Genomic DNA, 27,715 nt, shown 5'->3' on the forward strand with positions numbered 1-27,715 from the left:
GTCTCAAAACAATGTTCTAATACACTGTAAACATTTATTTTATGTTCCACACCTTATTATTAACTTATATAATTCATCCCTGCCTCTAGTCTGATTAAGTGTTTAAATGTAGAGCCCCTTAAATCTACATGAGCAGTAAAGTCCTCAGGCCATATTGCACTCTTGTCTTGACAGAGCTGGACTGGAAGGTAGACAATCCTAGATGTAAGTTCTCTCTGAACTAGTTGTTTTTATATTTTCTTTGAAAACTCTTAAACATCTGTACCTTCGATTTTAGATTTTAGGCCAGATCGTATTACCTTTTAATGAGCCTTTTAGGATCTCCCTTCCAGGGAGGGAGTCATTTTCTTCTAAGCATTCACCAAGAGGAAAAAGAACAATGTCTGTTTATTTTCCCTAAGATATGTAGTGTTATCATTATTTTGAATAACAGTTAGCTTGTTTTCAAATTGTGGCTCTGTGGAAGCACCTACATTGAATTCCCCCTTTGTGTGTAGGGCAGCTTTATCTTAGTGAATTTAAGAAAAAAACATCCATCTTACTTGATAACAATTTTGAGGTTCTGTGCATAACTTACTTTCATGCTACTGCTTCTCTGTTTAAACAACTGCTGATCCTTATTTATGCACAGTTTTCCATGATTTGAAGCACAGCCTAATCTGCTCTGTACAAGAGTTCCTCACAAAAGAAACTCTTGGAAATCAGTGTTCAAATTGAGAAGACAAAAAAAATATATAACAACAATCTTACAACACATATTTGAGCAGGATGACACTTTATACTCCACACCAAAAGACCAAGGGCATTTCCTGAGCGAAAGCCAGAAGCAGAGTAGTGTCAATAAAGTCCTTGATGGAAGTCCTTTATTCAGCTATGAGCTTATGCCACTTAGATCCCTATTATCAGAACTCTGTAAATTCACCAGGGAGATATGAGGTGTCCAGAATTAACAATTCTGGCTTGAATCATCTTGTCAGATAACAGGGATTCCCCAGCATGGGGAATACTGTGTGTACCAGAGAATACTAGGTCAATAACATGTGTTCTCCCTTTCAGGGAACATAATGGTCCTAAATCTGCACACATTTACTACCTGCTTGGAGCAGGTGGTAAATACTTGTGAGGGCTCTTCCCAGGCTAGTGGCTCAGGGAGTAAGAGAGACAAGAGTGTAGGTAGAGCTCAGGCGGAGCCGGGCTCAACAGCTGACTTCAGCACTTGCAGCTCTGCAGTGACATTAGCGCCTGGCACCGCTGGGCTTGGAATTATTGGGCCGGGACTATGCCGACAGATAATTTGGTGCCCTGTGACAACGGGAACTAAGAGCACTCCAGACCATTCATAATAGAGACCTAAGAATGACATGCACTCCCCCCTCATTACAGAGAGGGGATAACCATATGCATCTTCCAAATGTCGATAGAATGAGTATTATTGTGTGCGGTAACAAAAAACATCTGTTTAAGATAGTCAAGGAACCCCTTAGTGGGAAGGCTTTATTTACAATAGGCACATTTTGTTTTCTGAACGCAACCTATGAGTTCAATCTGGGATCTACTTTTAAGGCAGGAGTCAATACAAGTTTGGTTTTGGTCTTTTACAGCACTCATGAGCTAAACAATGGAAGTTTTAGTTGTTGTTTTTGCTGATTGCCCTGAGCAAAAGGCAAATGTTAATTTGTTTTTTAATATCTTTTGACTACAATTAAGTATTAGTAATCCAGAACATACAGGAAAAATGATGGAGCTTAGCAAGTACAGCCAAACATAGCAAAACATCCCAATATTTACCCCACCCATCCCCCCTGACAGTTTACCTTTGGTTAAACCAGACGTACAAAACAAATCACAGAACGCAAAATGCCAATGTTTGATAAATTCCAAAGCATTACAATGTGCCATTATCAAATATTGCTGTACATCACCCACCCCTTGCACCACACAGACAATAATCCATAAAAATAAACAATAAACCAGCAATCTGATAAAAACATCATATCAGGTAAAAAGTGCAAGGATAATGAAGGCATTTGTTCTTAATGCTTCGGGGTGACAAAAAAGGGGGTCCTAAAAACCAAAATTCCTCATGCATTTTCCAAACACTTCTTTAGATCATGCTACCGCAAAAACTGCTGAAATGAATCGCACCATATTTTGCAGGAAGCTAGAGATTGGTCTGTAAATTGTGCTTTTTTGATTTGGTGTACATTCAGCTAGAGCTTTGTCCGCAGATTGTGCTTTTTTGGATTTGGTGTAAATTCTTTCAGTAGTTTTTCAAAAAGATAGGGAAAAAAATTATTGTATATTTTGGCAGTTGGGTCAGCAGGAGTCTCGCAAGACTCTCGCGGGAGCGCCAATTTATAAATGGAGCATTCTGATTGGTCCAGGAAGCTGTATTTCCCTTGAGCTATCTCACTCCCACGGGAGTCAGACTCCTGCAAGCTCTCTGCTTGGCTGCCAACAACATAAGAAAAATATTTCTGAAAGCCATTATTGGACTCGGGGACTTAGTCCCCTATTCTGAAGTTATAAAAAAATAAAAGATTAATGGGGGCAGGGTAGGGATACCTTGACCCCCTATGCCCATGCAGGGGATACAGAGGCCAAAAAAAAAAGTCCAAAAATGCTGCGATCCCACGAGACTCTTGTGGGACTGAAAATATAATGGCTGCCTGGCCAGATTTAAATAACTTATGCCCTGGGGAGCCTACCCCTGGGGCTGATTTCATGAAGAAGAGGGGGGTGCATTGCCCTCCTCCCTGAACCTCTAGAGGCCGTGGTGAGCCCACCCTGGGGCCGCAATGTGTTTATATGGAGAGGGCAGCTCCCCTCCCCTGTGCCTAGAGAGGACCTGGAAAGCCCACCTGTTGGGCTTTATGACTTTTTATGGGGAGAGGGCTGTATGCCACCCTCCCCAAGCCTTAAGAGGTTTTGTGGAGCCCACAATTGGAGCGAAAATATAAGAAAATGGGAGGCTGCCGCGCAGCCTCCCTCCCGGAGCCTTGAGACGCCCCAAGGAGCCCACTTCTGGGGCCAATTACTTGATGGAAGGGGACCTCTGTGGCTCCCCTCCCTGAGCCATTCTTGGCCCCAGGGACCCCATCCCCCAGGACCAGCGCAGATGCTATTTCCCGGGGAGGCCATAATAGTGTTTTCCCTGCCCTCAGCAATGAGGGTACGGAAACCTGCGTTTACTCTCGCCTGGTGGGAAAAAAATTTAATGTCACATCAACCAATAGCAAACCCCAAGTCTGTCCCCATCTGGCTGGCACTTCAAAAATGCTCCTGCCCAATGGGAGAGGACTTTTGATCTGTTTAACTGCCCGAAGTGATGTGGGCAGGATAACAGGTCAAAATATTGCTTCCGCCTGCAGGGAGCAGAATTAGGAGCTGCTCCAGGCTGCAGGCAAGAGCAATGCTGGCTCTTTTTGTCTGTAGGGAACTGGCTGGGGCCACCGGGGCTCCCCCTGCAGCCCACTACGAGACTATTATGGATGCCCTGGTGGGCACCAGGGCACCCACTTTATTGCACCAGGCCCTGGGGGATAGGGTCCTCGGGGCCAAAACCTGCCCCTGGGGGGGAGCCACATGCCCCCTCCCTCTAATAAATTATTTTGGGCCCTAGATGACGGGATTTCTGGGTCAAAAAACGGCCCGAGTAGAGGGAGCTGTGTGTCTCATGTCCCTTAAGAATTATCTAGGCCCTGGGGATTGGGGTCCCTGGGCACAGAATCAGCCCGGGAAGGTGGGTCACGTGCCCCCCATCCCTAAACATAAAGCAGGGCTCATGGACATTGGATCACTGGGGCCGAAATTAGCCCGGAAGGGGGTATGCCTGCCTCGCCCTACATATGAGTGCAGGCCCAAAGGGATGGGGGCCACAGGGCTAAAATCGGGCCAGTCCCTGTGGCTAATCTCCCACTAGGCATGGCCTCAGGCTACATGTGGTTGTTGGCTGCAGAGGCTGCAGCTGGCCAAGCCCTGCAGCCAACCGCCTGCCGCACTTGGCCAGAGGCCATGCACGGCAGGAGGTTGGATTTAAGTATCATAATTAAATATTAATTTAGGTTTAAAACAAACTAGAAATTCACTGAAAAAACAAATGCTAAAGTTAGGTGTATTTCACAGTGACTGTTCTGTAAATGGGTATACCATTAGAGCTATGAAAGTAAATGCAAAATAGCTCAACATAATATGAAGCGCCTTCACTGCTATCATACATACAACTCCCATAGGTAAAGAAAACTTGTATTATTTGCAACATTGACCCTATACCATATACTTCATGGGCAGCTGAATTCATGTTGACTATGAACCACACATAAGAGAGATAAGATACATAAATAACGCCCTAATGCAGACACTCTTTACCTGTGTCAAACCCCTGACAGTCACTGTACCTACACTGAGTTGAAAAGTGGGTACTGTTAACACTATTTATTCTATGGAGAGTGTTTACTCTGTACCACACCGTTTGCAGCCAGTGAAGCTCCGATTAAAAATACACCACAGAGTATTCAAAAGTATCTACTAAGCACAGTGTACACTCTCTGCTGAACTTGTCCAAAGAGAGACTATTTACTTACAATAACTAAGGCCTGAAGGTGCTACAGATCACATTACCCACAGCCTTCATTCTGAGGTGAAAACTTTACATCTTCTGAGGCAAAACAAGCATATGTACATAGCTTAATACCTGGTGCACACCATCTTCTATGTTACATAGAAATAACCATGCTGACACACTTCTGTCTAATAGCTAAAGGGTGCTTACAATACTTAGGGCCCAATTCCAATCTCAGTCGGAAGGGCCCTGAATCGGATTGGGTTTTACCTAAACCGATCTGGAGCCTTTGTTTCCAATCGTCTCGTTCCCAAATCCAAACGACTAAGTATGAAGCCTAGAAACCCTTAGTGCTGACCGAATCGGTTCCTTAAGGCATACGGAGAGATAGAGCCGTCCAGGGCCGAATCGTACAGCTTTATGGAGTAGGTTTTCGGACAGCCTTTAGGATTCATTTTGCCTGTTTCGAAAAGGCTGCCGGAATCGGTCTTTTGGGGCATAAAGCAGGACACCCTTCACCCGGGGCCCTCCGAATTGTGACCGTGGGGGTACCCATAGGTCCCCCCTTTCAGACCATGCACAGTATGGCAGGCACCAAGGGGTGCTCTCCACAAGGTCCACAATGATCCCCAACCACCCCTTTTGTCAATGGGAGCCTGTGTAAGAGTTCGGTACAGAGGCTCCCATCTACCAAATCGTATCTGGGTGCATTCAAACGCATCGTACTTGTTCGGTCGGACTTCCCTGACACGAGTCGTATGGAAAGCATTCTGGACAAGAGTCGTCCAGTTTGCTTTCCGAACGAGATCGGAATTGCGCCCTTAGTATGTTGCATGTAGAATCTTTGCCCTGATGCATCTTTTTCTACAGAGCCTAAACCTGGTGTGGAAGGAACATAATGGACACAAGTTGTCAACTGTCAATGCAAACATTTACAATGTCCGCAATACCTCTACACACCTATGATGCATTAGTAGCGCATGCGTTTTGTAAACAATTACACCCATTAGCTGGACCATGGCTGTACAGAAATAGTTAGAAAGGTAGTATGGTACTGCTCTTCACTATGTAAATTAATAAATGTGGAGAAGTGTGGCTCAATGGTTAGAGCGGCAGACCCTGATGCAGAGGTCTAACCCGGGACCAGGGTTCAATTCCCGCCTCGGCGGGTCTTGGGCTCAATTTCGTCGGACCTGATAATTCTCGCCTTGGTGCCTATTCTAATCATGGGTCCCACTCTGCAACTCTGGGCAATAGCTTGCTTAATCTCCACAACGGCCCCCACAACGCTAGGATGCCTGGCTTCACCTTGGGGATGCCCAGGAGTGGGCACTTCACAGGGAAAAGCCAGGAAGGGTTCCACAGCGGTATTCGTACAAGCGCCGAGATACCCCAGCTGGGGTCGATTCGTGCGCTATACAAGTGCACTACATTTACATAAACAAACCATCAACCTCAGTGGATGATGTCATCACTGATGGAATCAGTCATTTCATCAATGATGTCATTTGAGATGTCATCAGTGATGTCAGATACGATGTCATGAGTTATGTCAAATGTGCAGTCATGAGCACAAATTATAGTTAGCACTGCTAACTATAACTGGTGAATTTCTGTGTTTTTTTAGCTCAAAACGTTAATGTTGTCTCTAACAAATTCACCTAACTATAACGTTACTTTAACCTTTGTTTTTTCAGTGAATATACATATATATATAGAATTGACAGGAGATTCGAGGTCTAAAGTTAGTGTTACCATTATTTGCCAACATTTTTGAGAAAGAGTGGGTGGCAGAGTGACTATCAAGGGAAGCATTTTCACTTAAGGATACACAAGGGAGGGAAAATATGAAAAGATCCTTTAAAAAAATAGGGACAGTTACACAGATTTATCACTGGATTGCATTGCTCTTGTGTCATGGATGGTGTTGCAAGGGCTACGCAATCCTTAAGTCAGATTTACCAAGCAACGAAATGCCATCTTGCATGGCCATTTGTTGCTTGGTAAATCTGAAGTCATTCAAGGCAGTGCAAGTCAGTGCCTTGCGTTACTCTGCCCAGGGAAGACATTCCAGGGGTGAAGATTGGGTGTACCAAGACTGGAAAACCTGGGAATGTGTCAAAATGATATGCCTTCCTGACAGAGGAAAACAAGGAGAATATCTTTATTTCTACTCATTCTACCTCTTTCTAAGTGTGCTGCGTTCTTCAGCACACTTAGAAAGAGGAGAATGCCTAAGGATTGTTTTTTGCAGGAAAAACAATCCTGCTTGTAACACCAGGGTTCTCTGCTCAAAATAAGGGTTTTCACATGAGGGCATGTGTTGGTATGCCTCTGATACCAGAATAATTGATGTAGTGCTTCTTAAGTTTGGTCTTCCATTTTGTTTGGGAACACCATGAGTGTGATCTGTGACAATTAATTAATATGTGCCTTTTGTCTCAATTTTTTATCTTTTTTGTTCAGGCATTAACCCCAAGATCCCGATAATTTTTTCCTGTACCACGGACTAGACTGCTAACTGGTTTATTAAATAAAAGATTAACTAATTTCTTTTTTACACACCTTTGACTCCACTTCACATAGGGACCACACTCTTTAGGTAGCCACTGTTTAGTATAATAACAGCGACCTAGGTCCTCACAAAAGGCTTAGACCCATCATAAGTGGCTAGAACATGTTAATCGAATTACTCTTAGAAGGACTACAAGCCTTGAACCTTCTTTTAAACTTACCACCAGGAAGAGCGGGCATATTAGTGATGTCTATCCATGATGTAATTTTAGCTTAGAGCCAAAAGGATCGAGCATTAACAAGTAGGCTAAGGCTAAGGCACACAGATGACATGGTTCAACTTCTGCAAGTCTCCATTAGAACTCCAATTGGGGAACACACCCCAATTTACCACCAGCTTACACAGGGCCTGAACCGGATGATGAAGTATGCAACCCAGGAGGGTGAGGGCTAAGCAGGCGTTTAATTAAGACGTCTTTGCCCTCATCATTATTAGCCCCGCATTCTGAGTTTGTGGTAACACAAATACAGGATAGGAATTTATGGTATAAACCATACAGATGCATTTTTTATATCATTAACACTCTTGCAGAATAACCCATATCTTTAACTGATTAATCACTAGAAGTGAGAACAAAGAAGTGGATTCTTCTCCAAATCCAATTGTAGCCTCTGTAAAGACAGACAATACTTGGCAAAGAGATGTTTCATAAAAAGAGGTTTTACATTTGGTTTCAAAGTTCTTCGTGACTAACAAAGATGAAATTGACATTACACATACTTTCTGAGCCAGTTACTGGACAGGCAGAGCAGGTCTGATTCAATGTCTTTGTAAAACAATGCCTAAAAATACTGTCTTATAGGGTTCAAATGCTATTTTTAAGGGTCAGTGTGGTTGCAGCCTTGAATATGAAAATTGAATTGGTATTTGTAGATTGGAAATCAAGTATCTCTGAATCTGTTTCAAAAAGGTCAAGATCCCAGGGTCTCTTGGAGGTGGCAGGGCAGAAGGATTTCTCTCAAATTAGAAAGCAAAGATAAGGTCACTGGGATGGCATTCTAAGGATTCCAGCGCAGAGTCTAACGGGTCAAGACCTGGTGCATGTCAACCATCATTTAAATTATTTAGTCCATATGAGTACTAGGCAAAAAGCATACAGCATGGAGGACATCAACAGATGAGGTATGTACACGTGCCACATTTATTGAGGTCCTAGGGTGGCTGGAGCCAGTGCAGATAACTTGTAGTTTGCAATCATTCGAAGCAGAATGAGCCTGGAGGCACCAAAAAAGCAACTACCTGGTGAATGGCAGACGGAAGGAGAGCATGAAGGCATTCACTGTGGCGTGATACTTGAGATGGAAGAACATTCACATATTGAAGAACAGATTTGGAGCACACAGCCATGCCTTAAGCTGCAGTCAGTGAAACCCCCTGGAAATGGGTGTTTCTCTCTTTCAGTGAGTGAACAGTCTACTTAGTGAGTGATCCAGTAAAACATTTTTAAAGTCAATTATTTTACGAGTTGGTGTCTAGAGTCTCTACAATGTATCAATTAAACATACATGTCATAACCAACAGAAACTAAATAATGAACCACTTCAATCCACATAAGAAGGAAAGAGTACAACCAGTAAAAATGGATTAGAAGTAAGCATCTTCCTAAAACTGGCCTAGACAGTGAATTTAAGATCAAGATTTAAGATTCAATTTAGATACATTCTTTGACCTGCCTTACCAGTATCATGTGTCCAGTGGATATGTCCATATTAGACTGCACTGGTTCTTCACACCAGGATGAAGTACTACTTCTTGCAGAAGGGCTGGGCATGGGTCCATCACTAAACTGCGACGAGACACTATTGATTCGTGAAGTATGAAGGGGTTCTGGACGATCAGTTGACTTGACGGACATTCGCTGACGACACAGCTCCTAGAAGAAACAAGAAATTATACACTCAACTTTGATGTAAAGCCTTCATGAGTAATCCATTTACTTAATGCCAAACACACAAGTCTAACTGTTCAAATAATTTAAATGTGATTATTGATATTACTAAAAAAAAGAGCTGAAACACTCCACTTAGGGTTCCATTCCAAGTGGCCCTGTAAATACGATTCAACACAAATGAGATCACATGTAGTACTGATTCACTGCACTCTCAAATGCTGTCACCATGTAAATTTTGCCTTGAAAAAAACGGGTACATTTGCTGAAGAAAAAGAAATATAATAACTTGCAGCTACAGGAAACCCACATGAGCTTGTGTAATTCTAATTGCAGCTGAGGAATACAAATATACTGAAAAGGGATAGAGAGGAGGAAAGCTCAGGTCAGAAGGTAAGAATGTAAGAATGTCTTCAGATGCACTGCAGCTTTTTTATGCCGTGCTCATGCAAAGATTCCAAAAACAATGGTGAAAAATCCTAATTAATCTCATTCAACCTTTTCACATACTCCTTGGTCCATTAAAACCACTAGCTACTGAGGAATTTTCTGTAGAGAGTATTGAAATGATTTAACTTTAATAAAATATGCTTAGCTTTCTACATGATTTTAGAAGACAAAGGTTGGATATTTTGATGTGAAAAGATAATGTATTGGCAGGATTTTTTTGGCAGAATTTAAAACCTCATAATAAAGTTTTTATTTCTGACAGGCATTCTGTCTAATACATTAAACTATATTATGTACTTGATGACTGACTAGGTTCCTATGGAAAGACGTAAGCGTTTCCAGTGCGGAACTCCAGACATGTCTACATACAATGTTTCATTATTCTTCTTAGTTATCTTTTCTGGGTACATATAGCATGCTCAATAGATTCCCCACGAGGTACTGACATGCTTACTCTGTTACAGTCACGAAATTCCCGCAACAGTGGCATAGTAAGGATGGCAAGCGTCTAATGCAGGTACTTTTAATCAGGAGAGGGGGGCTATGCCCCTGCAGAGTTTTTAAAACAGCTGTGATCCTGGTGCACTGGGCCCCTTGCAACCCTGAGAGCCGGTGTCACTGCACCTGCTGCACTACGGATAGCTATGCTCATCACCAGTAACTATGGTGCCTGCCACATTTCACAGCATGAGATCCATTCAAACAAGATGCAGAACACCAATAATCTTTGTTAAAGAAACAAAGAAATGGATGTAAAACAGAAACGGTGGAATTGTGGGTAAATGGCAATATGAACATTCAAAGGGTAAAGCCAACATATCACTGTCATGGGAACGTTCAACACAGAGAGACGCCTGGTTGTGGCCAGTAACATCCTTGCAAAACTGCCTAATGAACTGCACGTATGCTCACCCTTAGGCAGATGATAAACAGTGAACATAAATGCAGAGTATTTTATTTACTATAGCGGTTTCTCAAATGCAAATGTACAGGTTCATTCATAGAAACAGGTGCATAGACAGATAAAGAATTCCCCACACAACAGTTTAGCACGCGGGTCAAACCCAAATTAGAAACCTTACTTTTTGGCAACAAATCAGTGCTTTTATCACCTCATCAGAATTCATCCCTCATACAGTATGAGAAAAGAAAAGTTAATTGCCGGGTTAGTCCAGTACAAATAAAGAAATATTTCAATTTTTTCATACGTTTTAACTGGATTCATAATTTCAAATAATAGCAGTGGAATGGTCATTACTCTCCTCATCATGAACAAACTTACACCTTTACATATTATACTTATTAGTAGCTCAAAAGCAAGCCTGAGGAGTGGAGCTATAAATGGTATTCTGGCAAGGGTCGTACAGACTTATCTCATCGCAAATTTAAGAATAGGGCATTTCAGTTTGTGTGTTGTGCAAGAACGAAAAGCAGTTTAGAACATTAGAAATGCATAACTAAAAAAACTGCGATAATTGGTAGAAAGCATAATTAAAAAACAACGTATATAATGCTTATTCCCAACCTCAAACGTGATACAGCAGATAATGCGTTCTCGTCTTTCAAGCACGCCACATAAAGCTGATCACACAACATTCACCACATTTACTCCAGTAATTAGAATAAGTCCTCTCATGAGACAGATGTCTTGTGATTATTTGAAATGTAGTCCCAATAAAGCAACCAGAAGGAAAATTATGTATCCTAGCAAAAATATGAAGAGGACAGTAAAGCTTTCTTTAGCTTTCGTTTGCCAAAGTAAGGTTGGTCCAATAAATTGCACTCACCATGACTAATCATGGGAGTTATTACCAACATTTCTGAGACTTAATAGAAACAGGAGAGCCAGCTTTAACAGGCGTAAGTCTCACTTCGTCAGGTGATGATCCAACAGGTTGACATGCATTTACACATGTATGTAAGAATAATGGCTGATATAAGCAACAGATAATCTTTATTGCTGTCATTGTTTATTTATGTCAATATAAATTACTGTTGTTCTGGCACACTAGATGTCGAATTCATTAAATAGTCAGATAGCTTGGCTTTGGTTTCCTTGTAGATAGAGCCAAATAGGTTGTAACCTATGCAGAACTAAGTAGAAAAGAAGCATGTAATATCCTAGTCACTGCGGTTTAGACCAGAGAGACCTGACTTTGATTAATTGTGTTTGAAACATTACTGACCCTCTGGACCTTAGCATACCTGGGAATTTTTGATACAGGCATAATTATATAATCTAAGAGTGCATTGGTAGTCGCATTAGATGTTTCCCATTTTGTGGTGCTCTAGTGGTCATATTCTTGTCTCAATACATTTGGCATACTGAAAGCTTGTAATAAAAGTGGCTCACCAGTTGACTTGGAGCCTGTTACTAAAATTCTTCGGTGAGGCACCACATCCAATGAAAGTTGATTCATACGTCTTTTCGAACTTAGGTGGGCATCAACAGACTGCTTTCATTTGTCATATGTACAACCATAACTTAGGTGGGCATCAACAGACTGCTTTCATTTCTCATATGTACAACCATAACTTATGTTGATTTTGGATTATTTAATAATATTACCTTGATATGCATGGTGCTTAGAGTCTGGAACTGGCTCCTGCTGGAGTTTAGATCCTACTCAAACCTCTAGCATCTCTGGAGATTGCTGTTATATGTCATTATGAAGTTGTCACTTTCCATAGGTCTTTAATTGAAATCTATGTACATGCTCCCTTAGGCTTGTGTGCTTAATTGCTGCCAGCATTACAGCTGGCGGCAAATGCTTCAGTGTGGGCACTGACATTTGAGCAAAACAAATCAGTAAATACTACCATGTCAAATATCTTTCTGCAAAAGAATGAATTAGTAGAAGCCAAAAAACGAATTTCTTTTTAAAAACATAAAAATGGTGTGGGACAACTCATTCCCACTATAATTTGTCCAAGATCAGGAAACATTCAATATACCTCTCTGTGATCAAACTCCATAAAATGAAAACATTAAACAGGTCTTACAAAAGCAGCCTTAAAGTTAAACTGTGCAAACTTCAAGCAATCAAAAAGTCATAGGATTCTGGTTGAGGGAAGAAGAAAATGCCTACCCAATAGCCCTGTTATTTCAAAATATAAAAAATCTATTTTATTTAGAAAATTACACATTTCATAGCTCAATATTGTTACATACACATCATACTCCCTGGATTCCAAGGTTAATGTTTAGAACTGGCATTGTCCCATTGTATAAATGCAGGCACTTTAAAGAGGAAAAGGGAGACCTTCTCAACATGATTTTTAACAGCAAGAAAATGTAACTCCTCTGAACTGAAGGAAGTAATAAGCATATTCAAAGTAGCTTCTCCTACATACTGCTGTTCACATCTGGGTGCTTCCTTACACATCAAAATTCAGTGCGGAACACGAACAATCTTCTACCTGATTTTTCCAAATCAGTTCTAAGTCAAATTAAAAGTGTAAAAGATTGCCATTTCTTGCTAGAGAGAAGTAGGTCACATGGGTTAGATGATGCAACAGACTACAATTGAGCAACTCTGTTGCAGAAAATGCCCACCTTCTATGGGACAAGCTAGATGTCAATATGTAACAGACAAAACCACGATAAACACCACCTTCTGATAATGCACCCCACCCTTCCCAGCACATGGACCTCCATGGTCACTGACCCTGGTTTGGTATCGTTCCCTCTGATTTTTCATGTTCCTCCTCCGTTTCCTTCCTTGTGGTCCGCCATTGTACTACTGAATGTATTTAGATTTAGGCGTAGATCAAAAAGTCAAACCTGTGAGGTTATAACGTGTCACTTAAAATGAAAGACAAACTTCTCAATCCCTCTTCTGACTGTCTTTCCTTTCAACAACTATCGAATCCTTCTTTTTCTCAGACTCTTTCCTCCTCTCCTCCGTTATTATTTTTCTGCATTTTGAAATCACAAGCATTCCCTCACTGAAGCTACGTTTATGTTTATATGGAACATGCCCTCTTAGACCCTGAATATTTGCCATATATTACGAACTGTCTCCTCATGCATTCTATTTTGGTCTTATAATACTTAGCTATTAAAAAATATCATATAAAAAACTCTCAAATTAGATTGAGAGACAAATATTTACAACTATGTTCAGTCATATGATGACATATAGAATAATGATTATATGAGCCATCAGTCAATTCTAGCAAATCAATGGCATGTAATAGCACTGTAATGCATTCTACTTCCTTAACTGTTGTACATCAAGGCCATGCAATAGCATAGTAATGCATACTACTCCATTTAGGTTTATTCTTAATTTATTTAATGAAATCTCTGTCATGTAAACTTTGTACACTTGATATTTGCCATTGTTTCATTACACTAGATTGGCTGAAGCATGTTTTTTGGCTTTCTTAAGAAAGCTGTAAGACTTTCACTTGCAAATGGGCACCCAAATCAGCATATAAAAGGTTTTGCTAATAATTAACAATTTGGGACAAACCAAGAGGTAGAAAAAGTATGTTTAAAATACATCCTGGCAACATCATCGAGAATCACAGTGTGGTCAGTGAAAGACTTAACTATGCTAAAAAAAAAATTGTTATGCGCTAAGCATTATTTCACTATTGCAATATTGAACTAACATTAATCTAATAATCTACTAAATACCACAAGGTGAGGGATTGAAACAAATGAAAAATATCATCTATTCAAACTTCATCAGGCACTAGCTAATTGTGCGCATAATGATATGTAACTGACTATCCAGTATGAGAAGAGGTCATTGGCGGGAAAGGTATCAGTTAGAAAAGTTTTTGTAACTTTGGATGAGAAGTCAATTACTCCATTGTGTGCTGACCTATGACATAACATATGAGCATTTTAGTCAATCAGAATATTAATTTAAGAAATTGCAAAAGTCATAAGCAGCATCAAGCAATAAACTCTTCTATAAAAAAAAGTAAATGCACACTAAAACACTTCTAAAATTCTGAGATGACGTAGGAGGCCTAACAGGCAGGTTGGCACTTATTCCTAATTCAAAGTTACTGGGGCGATTTAAGTGAGACTTCTCGTCATCTATTTTATGGTAACGCACATTTAACCATACCCCAACCAATCAATGAGGCAGCAGCATGCTTTGCAACTGTGTAAAGCATATGTAATAAAATAAAAACATGGGAGAGATAGCAAAATGGTGGAAGTCTGATAGTGATATAAGAATAATTTAATACCATTTCTTCCTTTATAGTTTCATAGTTTAGAGTGTTTTGTGAAAAGCATGTTATTCTGGATAAGCAAACAACATTGGACATTGCATTTCTTGATACATCTGCTATTTTGAAAAGGAGCCTTCAAACTCTCAAGAGATCTGACACATTGAGTCTTTTGAAAAACCAAAGGTGGTGATGGACGGAGCGTTGACAATACAAACTCTCACCCCCAGTCAACTGATCTGGGTTTAATCCATCACCGTTCTTTAGCTCACTCCGCCACCCCAGTTCACACATGGCCATATGCAAATCAGTCTGACCCTGTGCCTCATGGGAACAGTCCAGCCCGAACTGCCAAGCCAGGTCTTCCCTGGACCGGAATCAAGCTTACATTGAGTCTTTTATCAGGCTGCTCACTCTCTTTGTTGAATAAAGTAGAGGCAGAAGGACCTACACCCAGAGCAACCTAACTTATTCATTTCCCCTTTATAATATTTTTCCAGAATTTATACAAATGGTGCCTGCAAGAAGCTCAGTGAAAGAAGGCATGATCATGCTATTGATACTGGACAATAAGCAGAATGTGTGGGAGATGATTAGGTGTTGGATAAATACCAGAGCAGATATCATTACTGAATCATCACATAGGAGTCACCCCTCTCAGCTAGTCTACAAATATCCAATTATAACAAAAGATTCAGTGCAGTAGAGTATTAACTATTGGAAGTTGCCTTCAGATTCTAAATATAATACACTATGCAATATTAATAATAAAAAACTCAAAATAATGTTTACTAATGCTTTATTTCAACTCGTATACAAGTTGAGTAAGCTGCACTGAGGATAGTGTCATGCTTGACTAAAAACAACTGCATTAAAGTGGGTGCACGGGCTGTAATGTAGACAACTAATATTCAAACAATAAGGGCAGCTTTGATTCAAGATATGGGTCAGGTCAATGGTATGAATATCAGCGATGTTTTGCTTAAAACTAATGAAACATGTTTCAGAATTATTGCCGCAGAATATCATGTATCTGAGAATTCTACCTATAACTTCCTGTCTTCACTAAGGTGTAACAGTTAACACTGCAGTGGGTGGAGCCCTTGAAAGAAAGGGAAGGAAGACTGATCTATAAATTCCTGGCCTCTTTGTGTGGGTTGAAAACGAATCACAACCATTTTTTTATGAAAATGTTTTTTAAACACTAGACACCTATTAAGCTCACAGAAAAGTCATGCGGTTGAAAGATAACATTATTAGGCTTATGATGCAACCTATAGTTGAAAGGTTCCTCAGGGATATAAGCTAACAGAGATGTCTCTACATATAGGAACATAATAATGTGAAGAATAGGGGCTGGAATTTGTATTAAACAAATTAGGAATACATGGTTAGTCTCGCTAAATTTAACCTTTGATGATTTTACAGTAAAAAGGTTTCTTGAAAGTGGATATGGCGTTCATTGCCTGTATAAAATGCCATTGTAATACGTTTATCTCCCTGCCCTTCTCTAGTTCTTATTCAATTGTGATATAAGGTTGTTTGTGATAGCTGTACAAAACACGTCACTAATTTTAACGCTACTCTATACTTGTAGCACCACTACTCATCTGTAAGGAGAAAATGACATCACTACTCCACCGTGATAATATATACAGTTCAGCTATGGCATCACAATGCACCTGCCTGAAATAGCCAGGAAGAATAGAAAGTCAACTACATTTGTCACTTTAACAATTAAAATGAATAACAACTTTTCTCCTCTCTTTTGTACTTTAATTCCTAAAATAAGAGCCACTGTATGATCAGGACATACATATAACAGGTTGTTTATTTGTTACACTGCTTGAGCTCAGTATACTATGACTTGAGTATATCTGCATGGTTCTACGCAGCAGTTGTGACAGTGACATACATCACACGTGGGTTTACACCAGTTCATGTGCTGCTTTTTTCAGTGTTTAATCAAATGCAAATAGAAAACTTACACAATAAGGCATAAGTAATCAAGGCCTTCATAGAAGTTTGGGGGAGAGTAAAGGTGTGCACTTGAAATACCATTCATGGTATTTAATACATTTTCTAAGATAAGGCATTAAATACCATGTATTGTCCTTGAAAAGTATATTGCAAGTAGCCATCTTGTTCCATGGCCTTATTAAGGAACTCCCTGGTGGCTTACATAATCCTTTTAAAATCTGGTGGGGGAACTTTATCAGATATGTCACAATGCACCAACATTATACACCTCATTTATGCCACTTAACATTTAAGGATGGAGTCATTTCTTTATAAATATCCAAACAAATATCTATGTTTAAGACAAGAGTCTATACATGAAATAAACAAGTTGACAGAGTTACATTACTGCATCAAATGGGATTCAAACTACGAAGTACAAATTAATGTAAACTATTCTAAATATTGCAAAATCAGTTGTAATTAGTATACAGGCTGAGTAAGGGATGTTTTGAGGGCAATATATATTGCTACTAAATAAGCTAACTAGTATGTTTTGCTGAATGATAGTTAAAGTGAAAGATGCCATTTTTATTGTTTTATACTTTGGTGTTCATTAAAAACAATCTCGTTTTGACTCTCGTTACACTCTTCAACAACAATGTAATATTGAGATCCAGAATGAAACTAAATATTTCAATTTTATTTCTTTAATATGTTGAAAAATTGCACCATCCATTTTCAGAAACAAAACCTTGATGTCCTCCCAAGGACCAATATGGATCTCTAAATATAAACAAACACATTTTGCCTTGCAAATCTAATATTGACTCCCTTAATAGTTTTGAACAACAATGTAATAATGAGATCTGGAATCCCTCAAAATATTCTGTACAGTTTCCAGTAATGTTCTGAAAGGTAGAATCATCCATTTACAGAAACAAAGTCTAGATGTCTTCCTGGTGACCAACAATGATCTCTAGTGGTCTTGTTAAAATAAACATACTATTGGTGTAGAAATGTTAGGTAAAGTTTCCTTAACTGCAAAGAGAATAACCCATTATAACATTGCAAAATAGTGTATTGGTGTAGAAATGTTAGGTACAGTTTCCCTAACTGCAAATAGATTAAACCAATACAGCTTTGTATAATAGTGTATCACACATCATGTTAAATAAATAGACCAGGATTTACTTAAACACAGAGCCAACTGGAAGAACTGCAGGAAAGACAACCACATGCAAAGTACTTTGTCTAAATCTAACTAATCAAAACACACAGAGTGATTCTAGAATGTGATATTGATGCAGAACCACTAAAATATCTCCATCACACAAAGACCAATTCTCTGAAAGTGTGTAAAAGTATTCTCTCAATAACTTATATTAAATCACTCCAAATATTACATTGATCAAAAATGAACCAAATTTACAAGATATATAAAAGAGATAACAATTGATGTATTTGAGGAAATGAATTTCCTCTGGTAATTGGGAGAAATCCTTAAATGTCCCTACTACTCACACTTTCAAAATATTAGATTGTGTCATAGCTTAACCACAAAATTAGGAAAGTTGAAGAAACATTTGCTTCCTTTTTTATCCACTATGATAAGCATCATGCTCATCAGGTTAAAACCTTTGACCTCAAATGATGGAAAAACAGCCATCATCTTTACACATTTCTTCTTCTTTGATTTTGCTCCAGTCTCATAGGAAAACATCACTTACTTAATCACTCTGTAGCATTTGTGTTACCATAAGCGTATAGAATGCCAACACTATCAACCTCAGCCAATCATCACTCAATTTATGAAATGCATCTTTGACAGCAGTGATTTCCCCAAGGCTAAAAATGTGTTGGCTTTAACTCTGCTGCTAAAGAAAATAAATGCAGACTTAGATGACATATTTATCTCTGACCTACTATCTAATTATAGTCTCAAACATGTAACCTCCTAATTTGCCATTCCCACTAAAACAATAAACCCCTCAGTGGTGTTCTGTCAGGCCTAAGCATTTGTAGGAGCCCTAAACCAACTTAATGATCATTAGAACGGTGCTGCCATCTGTCAGGTGAGGCCTTATCTTGTTTCACCTTAACATTTCAATAGCCTTTCATTCACCTGACTGAATGTCCCATTGATACTGATGGAAAATCACTTCAATAATTCAAGCAATTCAGCTCACAGCTAGCAGTTGAATAATGCTCACTTTCTCTCTGAAACCACCAGTGACCTACTACACGCATCAAGAATTTCCTCTCTGTGGTCGACTTTAATGTGCATGCATCATGGATTTATTCTCTGTGGTCAACTTTAATGCCTACAAGGATCATCTTACTATCATCATCATGACCACAACACTGGCTACCATATGTACACCAACAACGGCCTGACCCAGATCAGAACACATTAGGACCATGGTAAATGCTGCTTTCTCCAGTGTCTGACAAATGAATGATGAGTCAAAACAGTTTACGCCTTATCGAACAAAAAACACAGACCATGCTCGTATTACTAATGTCCTTACTAGCCCTTAACTGCCGAAATTAGGCTCAGACAGCTATTAATTTTCTTCAAGTTGTCAGTATATAAATAAAATGACCACATACATGTTCAGCCACATTCAGCTCATTCTAGCTGTTTTCCTGTTATGGATAACTTATGGCCATACTGACAAAATCTGTGCAGTGACTCCTCCCTGCATTAACTATTACAATGGAATCATCAAAGGGTTCATCACCTAAACAACCTACAAGCTACAGAGAGCAAAAACCATTTCTCGCCCTCATCTTTAGTTTGAAGAAACGCTTCAGCCTCTCACCTGAACTGATGTAATTTCACTGTCTGCCAGTTAAGCACAGGTATAAATTTAAAACCCATTGCCTTATCCAGATTGGTGCTCTCCTCCTTTGCCTTACCTCTGACCTCCCAAACAGCATCACAGTGGTCCCCAAACAAGCAAAGGGAGAATAAAATCAGGTTGTAAACTGATATAATTATGATTTGCAAAAACAATGTCATAAACTGCACATTACATTGCATATGATTTGTTTATGTCCGACACTGCCACTATACAACTATCTGTTTTCGGTAGGAACTTTGTAATATTTCACAGTCTAAATTATATTTATAACCTTTAGCATTTTGTTGTAACTCTTTGATTGGAGTGGGCGGAATATTCAGAATTTCTTGTAACGTGGAGTACCAGCTAAATTCCGCCAATCGCTGCATGGAGGAATTTTGTTCATGCACCCAACTACATAATGGTAAGTTAGCAAGAGAGGTTTGGAATCCCCTAGCATGATTTTTGGTCGCTAGGTGGACATTTGATGAGATTTTTCTAATGAGGGCAGTCGCAACCCTCGCGGTCAGAAGGCTACTACCTAAGTAGAAAATCTACTTCAGCTGAAACAAAATCAACTTCAGCAGCTGCGCACTCCGGCGCACTGGGTTGTGCCGTTCGCCCTGATTTTCAGCACAGAATGCACTACCAGCGCTATATCATATAACGAGCAGCACGATATGCCTATTTACGCCCGTTGATGGAACTCTGCACAATCTTGCTGAGTTTTTATGTAAATCCGCATAATTCCACTGAATGAAATTCTATGAGTTTCACCCACCCCTACTCTTTTACTTAAATGAAGGCACACAAATGCTTAAGCTACTTAATTTAAAAGACTGGTCTTTTGAAAAGCATTTTGAGGAAAAGGAAACGTATAACTTGCTAGTTTTTAAATTGTAAAATATGTACAGATGGGCCTGTTGCTTTATAAGGTTATTTCAATGTCTATCTTGTATGAATTGTCTTTTATCCTTTGGTTTTATGATTTTATCAAGTGTCTAAAATCAAATAAAGCATTTTCTGATTCTGAAAAAAAAAATAATAATTACTGAGTCAATTCATTTCAAGAATTAATTGACAAAATCCATGTTAAAGGACTTAAATGTAAAAACCACTGAAATTATATGGCTTGACTGAACACTGACATGCTGTGTGTGTGGTGGGTGGAAGATGTCGCTTAAATTTTATAATACTACTGAACGGATTTAAACCGAACCAGCAAAAACACGCTTTCTGAGTAAAGTTCTACTTTACAGAGCCATTTCAAGTTTGCTCAAATCCTTGCAGCACTTTTTGCTGTAAGTGCAAGACAAATTTCTAATGGGAGATAAAATAAGAAAAAAAAAAGAACATTTCACCCCCATCCTCAATTTAGTGAGAGACATTTCCGTTCTGACTGTAACCTTCCTATGGGTATATTGCTTCTCCATCTTAGAGTATCGCGTTGGGTTTTCCACGAGGCTCATTTAACTCCTCTGTCTTATTTAATGTATAATTTAATATAGATAGAAATATATGAACTTTATATTATACGAAGCAATTCCTTACATCAGAACTTGCCAGTAGTAAGTAAAAGACTGTAGTGGTTTATTGCAGTTCACTAGTGATGTCAGAATTACTTCTTCAGGCCCTGCCATCATACAGTTTCTTTCTGATTTCTCTCACTTGAGTAAGATGACCGGAAGGTTGTTGGTCTAGCTATCCCTTCACTTTAATTTCCCTATGACATACAAGGCAACATTTTAGAGGAGGAAAGCGGTAGATTTAAAAAAAAGAATTTGGAGAATGTACTTCTCCCATTGACTTCTATTGAAGGCAAAGCCTTTTTCAGGTCTATAGTCATGTATGGAAATTGCAAGTGTAATGCTGCAGGGCCGGATATCAAATAGGCAAAAAGAAATTGTTACTGTCAGGAGCACTGAGAAAGAGCTACAGCAGGCAGAAAGAGTGTTGCAAAAATGTTGTTCACCGGCCTGCGGGAACAGGTTTCTGGCAGTACATACACAGAGTCACACAAGACCTGTCCCTATAGGCAGGAACCTGTCGATGAATCGGGTTTTTGCATACAAGAATCAAGAGGTCGGAGACTAGTGGGCGGGTTTGCCTGTATGCCATGATTTGAAGAATTATTTAAGGAGCTGCTGATAGGAAGCAAAAACATATTCACATGATGACTTGATGAGCACACTGCTCTAAAACGGCAACGCCAGCTGAGTCGAGCCTTCCTTGAACAATCGCACAGCATGAAACAGCCTTTAATACTGTTTTTGTTTTCTGCTGAAACTCGTTTGTGTTTATTCAAGGCCATGTGGAGGAGAAGGGTCCAGTTGACAGAAACAATAAAACTGCATTACTACCTGCCTGGACTTCTTCCACAGAAGGGTCAGGCTGCAAATGGTCTATTCATTAAATATGGGAAGGAAATGGCAATACGCTAACATAAATATGCATTTTTTGCATCTTTGTGTATCCTACAGCTCTGCCGAAACTATTGGCTGCAAATCACTGTAGCTTCAGCTGTAAAAATGGATTTTATTATGGAAACATTGGACTTCATTTTTTTTATTGAGCCTATTTCGTATAAGTGCATGGTGGTAATATGATTAGTCTATGTGTCGTTTTTCAACATTATTAATTTTTAGGTTATTAATGGTATTAATATAATTAGTTATCATTTGCTAAACTTGATGGTGGCTGCATATTTGGATCATAATTTATTTTAATAGGTGTGCAAAGAGTTTCCATTTCATTTCTGATAAGTCTGTTTATGAACAGTGTATGTTAATCGAGAATGTGCTATAAGGAATAAAATATCCTTGGAGCTCCATGCCATATAAAGGTCGGCGACCTCGTGCCACTATACAGTCAAGGAATTCTGCAGACACTTACAGTATCCTGATTACGTATAGTTGAGGTGCTTATATAAAACCATCAAAAGGCAAAAAAACTGACAGTGGAGCCTCCTAGCTAACAGCACCTTACCCGATTTTTTTACTCTATTATTGATGTCCCAACTAAATTGGGTGGGGAGCTGTGTGCACACTGTTAGGTACCCACCATCACGGTACTAGTTCACAGCCGGGACTTGATAATTTACCAAAAAAAGCAAAGGTGCACCACCCGAGAAAATTTTATCAACACAATCAAATTAACTGTCCATATCCAGACAAAAGAGAGGTCTTCAGTCTTTTCTTCTTTCCTTACTTTCTTTATTATTTTTTTATCATTTTCTTTAAGGATAGAACCCAGCGTTCAACACAACGAACAGCCGACACGTTTCGGAATTAGACGTCACCACAAATGGACGTGGCCTTGCTGGACTTTACCTGTTGCCTAGATACATATGGTGCAACTTTCCTTACACAATACCTCTTTGGACGAGGAATCGCTCTCTGAAGGGAAACCCCCCTTTTTCCATACAAGTATCTGGAGGGGCTTGACTCCATCCTTAATCTAGTGCCCTGAAGAAGTCCTGTATAGGGACGAAATGCGTCGGCTGTTCGTCGTGTTGTACGCTGTGTTCTATCCAGAATGGAAATGATAAAAAAATAATAAAGAAAAGAAGGAAAGAAGAAAAGACTGAAGACCTCTCTGTTGTCTGGATATGGACAATTAATTTGTTTTTGTTGATAAAGTTTTCTCGGGTGGTGTACCTTTGCTTTTTTTGGTAAATTAATATAAAACCAGTCCTGAAGCTGCTTTTTTCAATGTCTACAGTTTTGAATAAAGTGTACCTTCTTTTAACAATGAGGTAGTACGTTTGGCTAGAGGCAAGAAACAGCTGCATCCTTGTATCAAACAAAAACTGCAGCTGTTTCTGTGTAAAAGGCAGTGAATAATCTTGGGGGTTCTTCTTAGCCTTGATTTGGCCTTGAAATGGGAACGTCCTCTCACGCAAATGCTATTATGAGTATTGTCTTTAACCAACTGAAGGTGTTAAATGACATTTTGACTTGCATCTTAGGTAGATATGCTATGGTAGATTCCAATATAGATTGCACTATTACTTTATATCTTAGATTACCAGGTGGCCATCTGAAATGTCTCAAGTGGATAAAGAGTAAACGCAATAAATTGATATTCGGTTTAAAACACTTTGAGCTGTAGTACAGCTTCTTAGAACAATTTACTCATTAACAATTCATACTGGAGACTGCTTAAAAATGCTCCCTCAACTTAAATGTCTTACTCAGTAACCACCAAATATTTTACAAGACTAATCACCGGTTGCATTCTACAGCAACCATCCTGATGAGAATTTCTACATTTAGATTTGTGGCCCGAGATAAATAATATTTCTTCATCATTATTACTATATTTCGAAGTATTTTGTTCACTTCTTCCTTATGTCCCCAACGCCTATAGCATCTGAAAAACAAATAAGGCTTCACCTTTACCTTTTAGAAAAACCAGAGAGTGGGAGAGTCAAAGGCCATACACAGTGGGGAATGTGCTAAGTGGACGTTGAACACCCATGTTAGGTTGGGCACTGGGTCTGGTTACAAGCCAAACCCTGTGGGCAATCCCTGCTGCTCACAATGCAAGGGTTGGGTGTTTGCTCTAGGTTGACAATGACTCAGTCTCACGCCAGACTCTGCAGACATCACCCACTGCTCAAGGTGAAAAACTATGCAAAGAGGGGGCTGAGAATAAAATGTACTATAGAAAATCCATTGAAATTCACTGAAAAACACAGTTAAAAACTGGCTTGTGGGTCCTGCTAATGTCATCTGCCATCCAGAAAACAACCATTTGGCAGTGATACAGGAAAGAAAAGGCAGTTTAGGAAGTGAAGAAAATGTGGGTGACATTCGATGTGCCATGCATTGAGTGCATTACAAGCCATAACCGGTGAATTTTAGTGGTATATATAAGACACCAACACACACATATGAGACTATAACCAGTTATAAACCATAGTATTTCAAAGTAACAGACTGAAGCAGCTGAGAGTAACAGTTTCCACTCAACGTAAACAAAGCATGTCAAAATTTTCATCCAAACTATGCCATTCCAGTGGTTTTTACATTTATGTCCTAGAATATAAAAAATGTTTTAACTATCTAAATTAATTAACCGAATAGTTTAGATTAAATAACGTGTGTGTGTGCGTGTGTGCGTGTGTGTGCGTGTGTGTGTGTGAGTCTTAATATAAATGGAGGACATACAATCAAGATTGAAATGATTTAATCAACACTGAAATATGGCAAAGCGGCTACTACCACAGATTGTTTTATAGTGACTGTATTGGACATAAACCAATCATATAAAATGTAATTTGGAGTTTACGACATTGTTTCCCATGACAGAGGAAACATAATTAGATCAATTTACAACCTGATTTTATTGTCCAGCATTTATCATCAAACACAAATGGCAGACATAAATTGTTTATTAAAAAGCACAAGTGTACACATGCAGCAGAGGAAAGAAAAAATCACATAACGGAGAATACTCTATGATAATTCAATGAATGGTCATGAATAAAGGTATTAATTTATCTTCGAAATATATTTTATAAACAAACTTTTAAGCAGAGTTCACCAACAAATTAATAGGCTTAAACTCTGCTTTAAAAGTTAGAGACACTAATTAAGACTAGGTTATTACACCATACATGCTTATTGCAGGATGCCTGTTTCACAGTTCATGCATGCTTTCAGTATTAGACAACCTACTTAGTTAAAGCCCGATTGTGTGTTGGGCTCGTTTCGTGGTGTTACACTGTCTGGATCAGGGTCTCTAACCCTTTTTGTAATAAGAGCAATTTATGTTCAATGGAAATCGTCCTGTGCTACCTACATTATTAGTGTTGTAGGAAAGACCACATCAAAGAAGATTACGTTAGTGGCCACCCCAGGTAGGACCACAGCACCGATCACCTCAGTGCATCATGCCGGGTTGCCTGCAGTATTGTGAAAAAAACTAGCCTTGTCAATTTGGAATGCCTCTACATGGGTAATACATATTAGGCATAGCTGCAGTGACCCTAGCACCAAGGTAATTAATTATTATTAATAATAAGTCTACCCATTGCTAAGGTTACCTGTATTTGCCGGGACAGTCCCAGTTTTTCATCAGCTGTCCCGACAGATTTTAGCAAATTTGGCTCATGTCCCAGTTTTTAGACAGGGTTAACTGAAAACAGGAGGAGACACGTTTTCGGTATTCCAAAGCAGAACTAATTAATAACTGCTATCAAAAAGCCATACAAAAACAGACATGATGCCAGTTTTAAAAATAGCATGTTAGTTATTTCCTTAGTGTATCCTTTGAGTTTTGATGATGAGCACTGTCGTTGTGTGCTCCCCAGTTGATGTAAAAACTGTAGTCCTTCTTCTATTCCTGCAAAATGTCCTGGGTTTTGATTTAAAAAATCTGGTCACTCTCCTTCATTCAAATATCAACTATATATTTGTTTTTGAAATTCAGCCATTTTTTACAAACATCAGCTTATGAATTCTGAAAATACACATATTTTCATCATGAAAGCACACCCTCAATTTTGGTATACATATATTAATTTAATCAGGCAAAAGCTTCTAATTTAGAAGCCTGGGCAGCACACAGGAGTGGTAATTACAGGTAACTGGAGAACAACCAGTAACTCACGAGCTACTCGTTGGAGGAGCCCAGTGCATATGGATGCATATATTTACTTGACATATAAGCTTCTTTGTTGCTTCAAGACGCAGGATCGCATTATTTTCACCGGCTGAGATATCAGATTTTCCGACCCTCAAGGCTCTGGAAATATGGGAGTGTTTTTAGTATTTAAAGTAATACCCAATTACACGTACAACTAGTTAGATTACAACAGAGAGTGACATGCGCATCACCAAAACTAAAAGAAAATGTTGCAAACAACGTAGAAAAGGTGTATTGAAGTACACTGTTAATTATGCATTAACGGTACCTTAGAAAAACTGAGAGGGTTGAAGCACAAGTAATGTGTCATTTAGAGGGCTCTTTGTGATGTCATATTCATATGCTAGAGCATTGCCACTGGTAAAGTGGATCACTGGTATGTCCTCCGACCAACTTGATGAAGGCAGTGAATAAATTAGAAGCACTTGTTAAGGAGGCAGCCAGAGAAATGATAGATGTTGTCAACTTTTTGCACACCTCATCAGTCCTCCAGCAATTACATGAATTATTGATCTGTACAAACAGGAATAATTATCTTTGTATAGTTTCTTGCTATAAAAAATAGGTTATAACGCTAGCTGTTCTCCCTGCTGCATTATGCACTCTGCAATTCTCTCTGACTCAACCTGTGATTAGTTGAGAACCATCATAACTTCAAAATACATCGAAACACACATATTTCCTAATCTTATGTTATGTTCTACATACGTATAGATATGAAATAATCAGAATTATACCCCTCCTCATGGTCTAAAAAAATAGTGCAATTTGATTAGTCATGCATGGTGGAAAACTAGTACTATTTAGGTCCACGTAAAATCTAACAGAGGTAAGATAACCATATTAATAAATTATAAGACATACATCCTAAGGGAAGGAAATGTATCTAACTTTCTTTGATAATATTTGGCATGAAACAGTGCTACTAAAAGTCAGAGTCTGCAGAGAAATAGTATACATGACGCAATGATTTGAGATGCAAAGCTTGGAGTCATTTCATAGCATCACATTCACTTATTGTATGTTCTGTGCTTGGGGGTAGTGCAATTCAATGGGGCATTATAGTGTGGTCGCACCAGGCCATGCAAGGAGAGGCAATAATTGAATGTAATTGGCAGATGTTCAAAACAACATCCTGTGCTAACGAAAGATAGTTTGCTGTGGTCCAAATATAATTTCAATCAAACGCAAATAATAGCAATTATTTGTGAAGGACTTGTAGCATCTTCATTTATTTTAGTACAAATGATTAAAATTATATAGAAATTAATAATTGAAGGAACACTAGATATGAACAACATACACAGTCACTAGTTGCATTTTCTCTCCCCAACCCAGCCGCTATAAGATCGAACTGGAACTACTGAGCTAACGTACACATTGAAACCTCAGAATAACCATATGGAAGATGTGACAATTTATATAAATCAGCCTGAACTCCGCCTCTCCACCAGACAACCAAGTTCTGGGATGTATGAAACCAAATTGAAGATCACACCTGCAATCACCGTGTCTAAACTCTGTACATCCCCATGTGTTGTACAGGGCTGCAAAGTTCTTAAAACCTGCAATAAATAGGTCATATTGCGTGT

At 39.1% G+C, this 27,715-nt stretch overlaps 1 protein-coding gene across 1 annotated transcript in view; it reads right to left on the minus strand.

The window, feature by feature from the left end:
* The window catches only part of PTPRN2 (protein tyrosine phosphatase receptor type N2), a 2,458,064-nt gene that overhangs the window by 195,962 nt on the left and 2,234,387 nt on the right, over positions 1-27,715 (minus strand). Inside the window, exon 14 of the mRNA XM_078663270.1 lies at positions 8,815-9,009. Within this exon, the coding sequence (XP_078519396.1) occupies positions 8,815-9,009 (195 nt within the window). The remainder of the gene's footprint in view (positions 1-8,814; positions 9,010-27,715) is intronic.

The sequence above is a fragment of the Lissotriton helveticus genome, chromosome 10 (genome assembly GCF_964261635.1).
Source record: "Lissotriton helveticus chromosome 10, aLisHel1.1, whole genome shotgun sequence".
In the NCBI taxonomy this organism is placed as follows: Eukaryota; Metazoa; Chordata; class Amphibia; order Caudata; family Salamandridae; genus Lissotriton; species Lissotriton helveticus.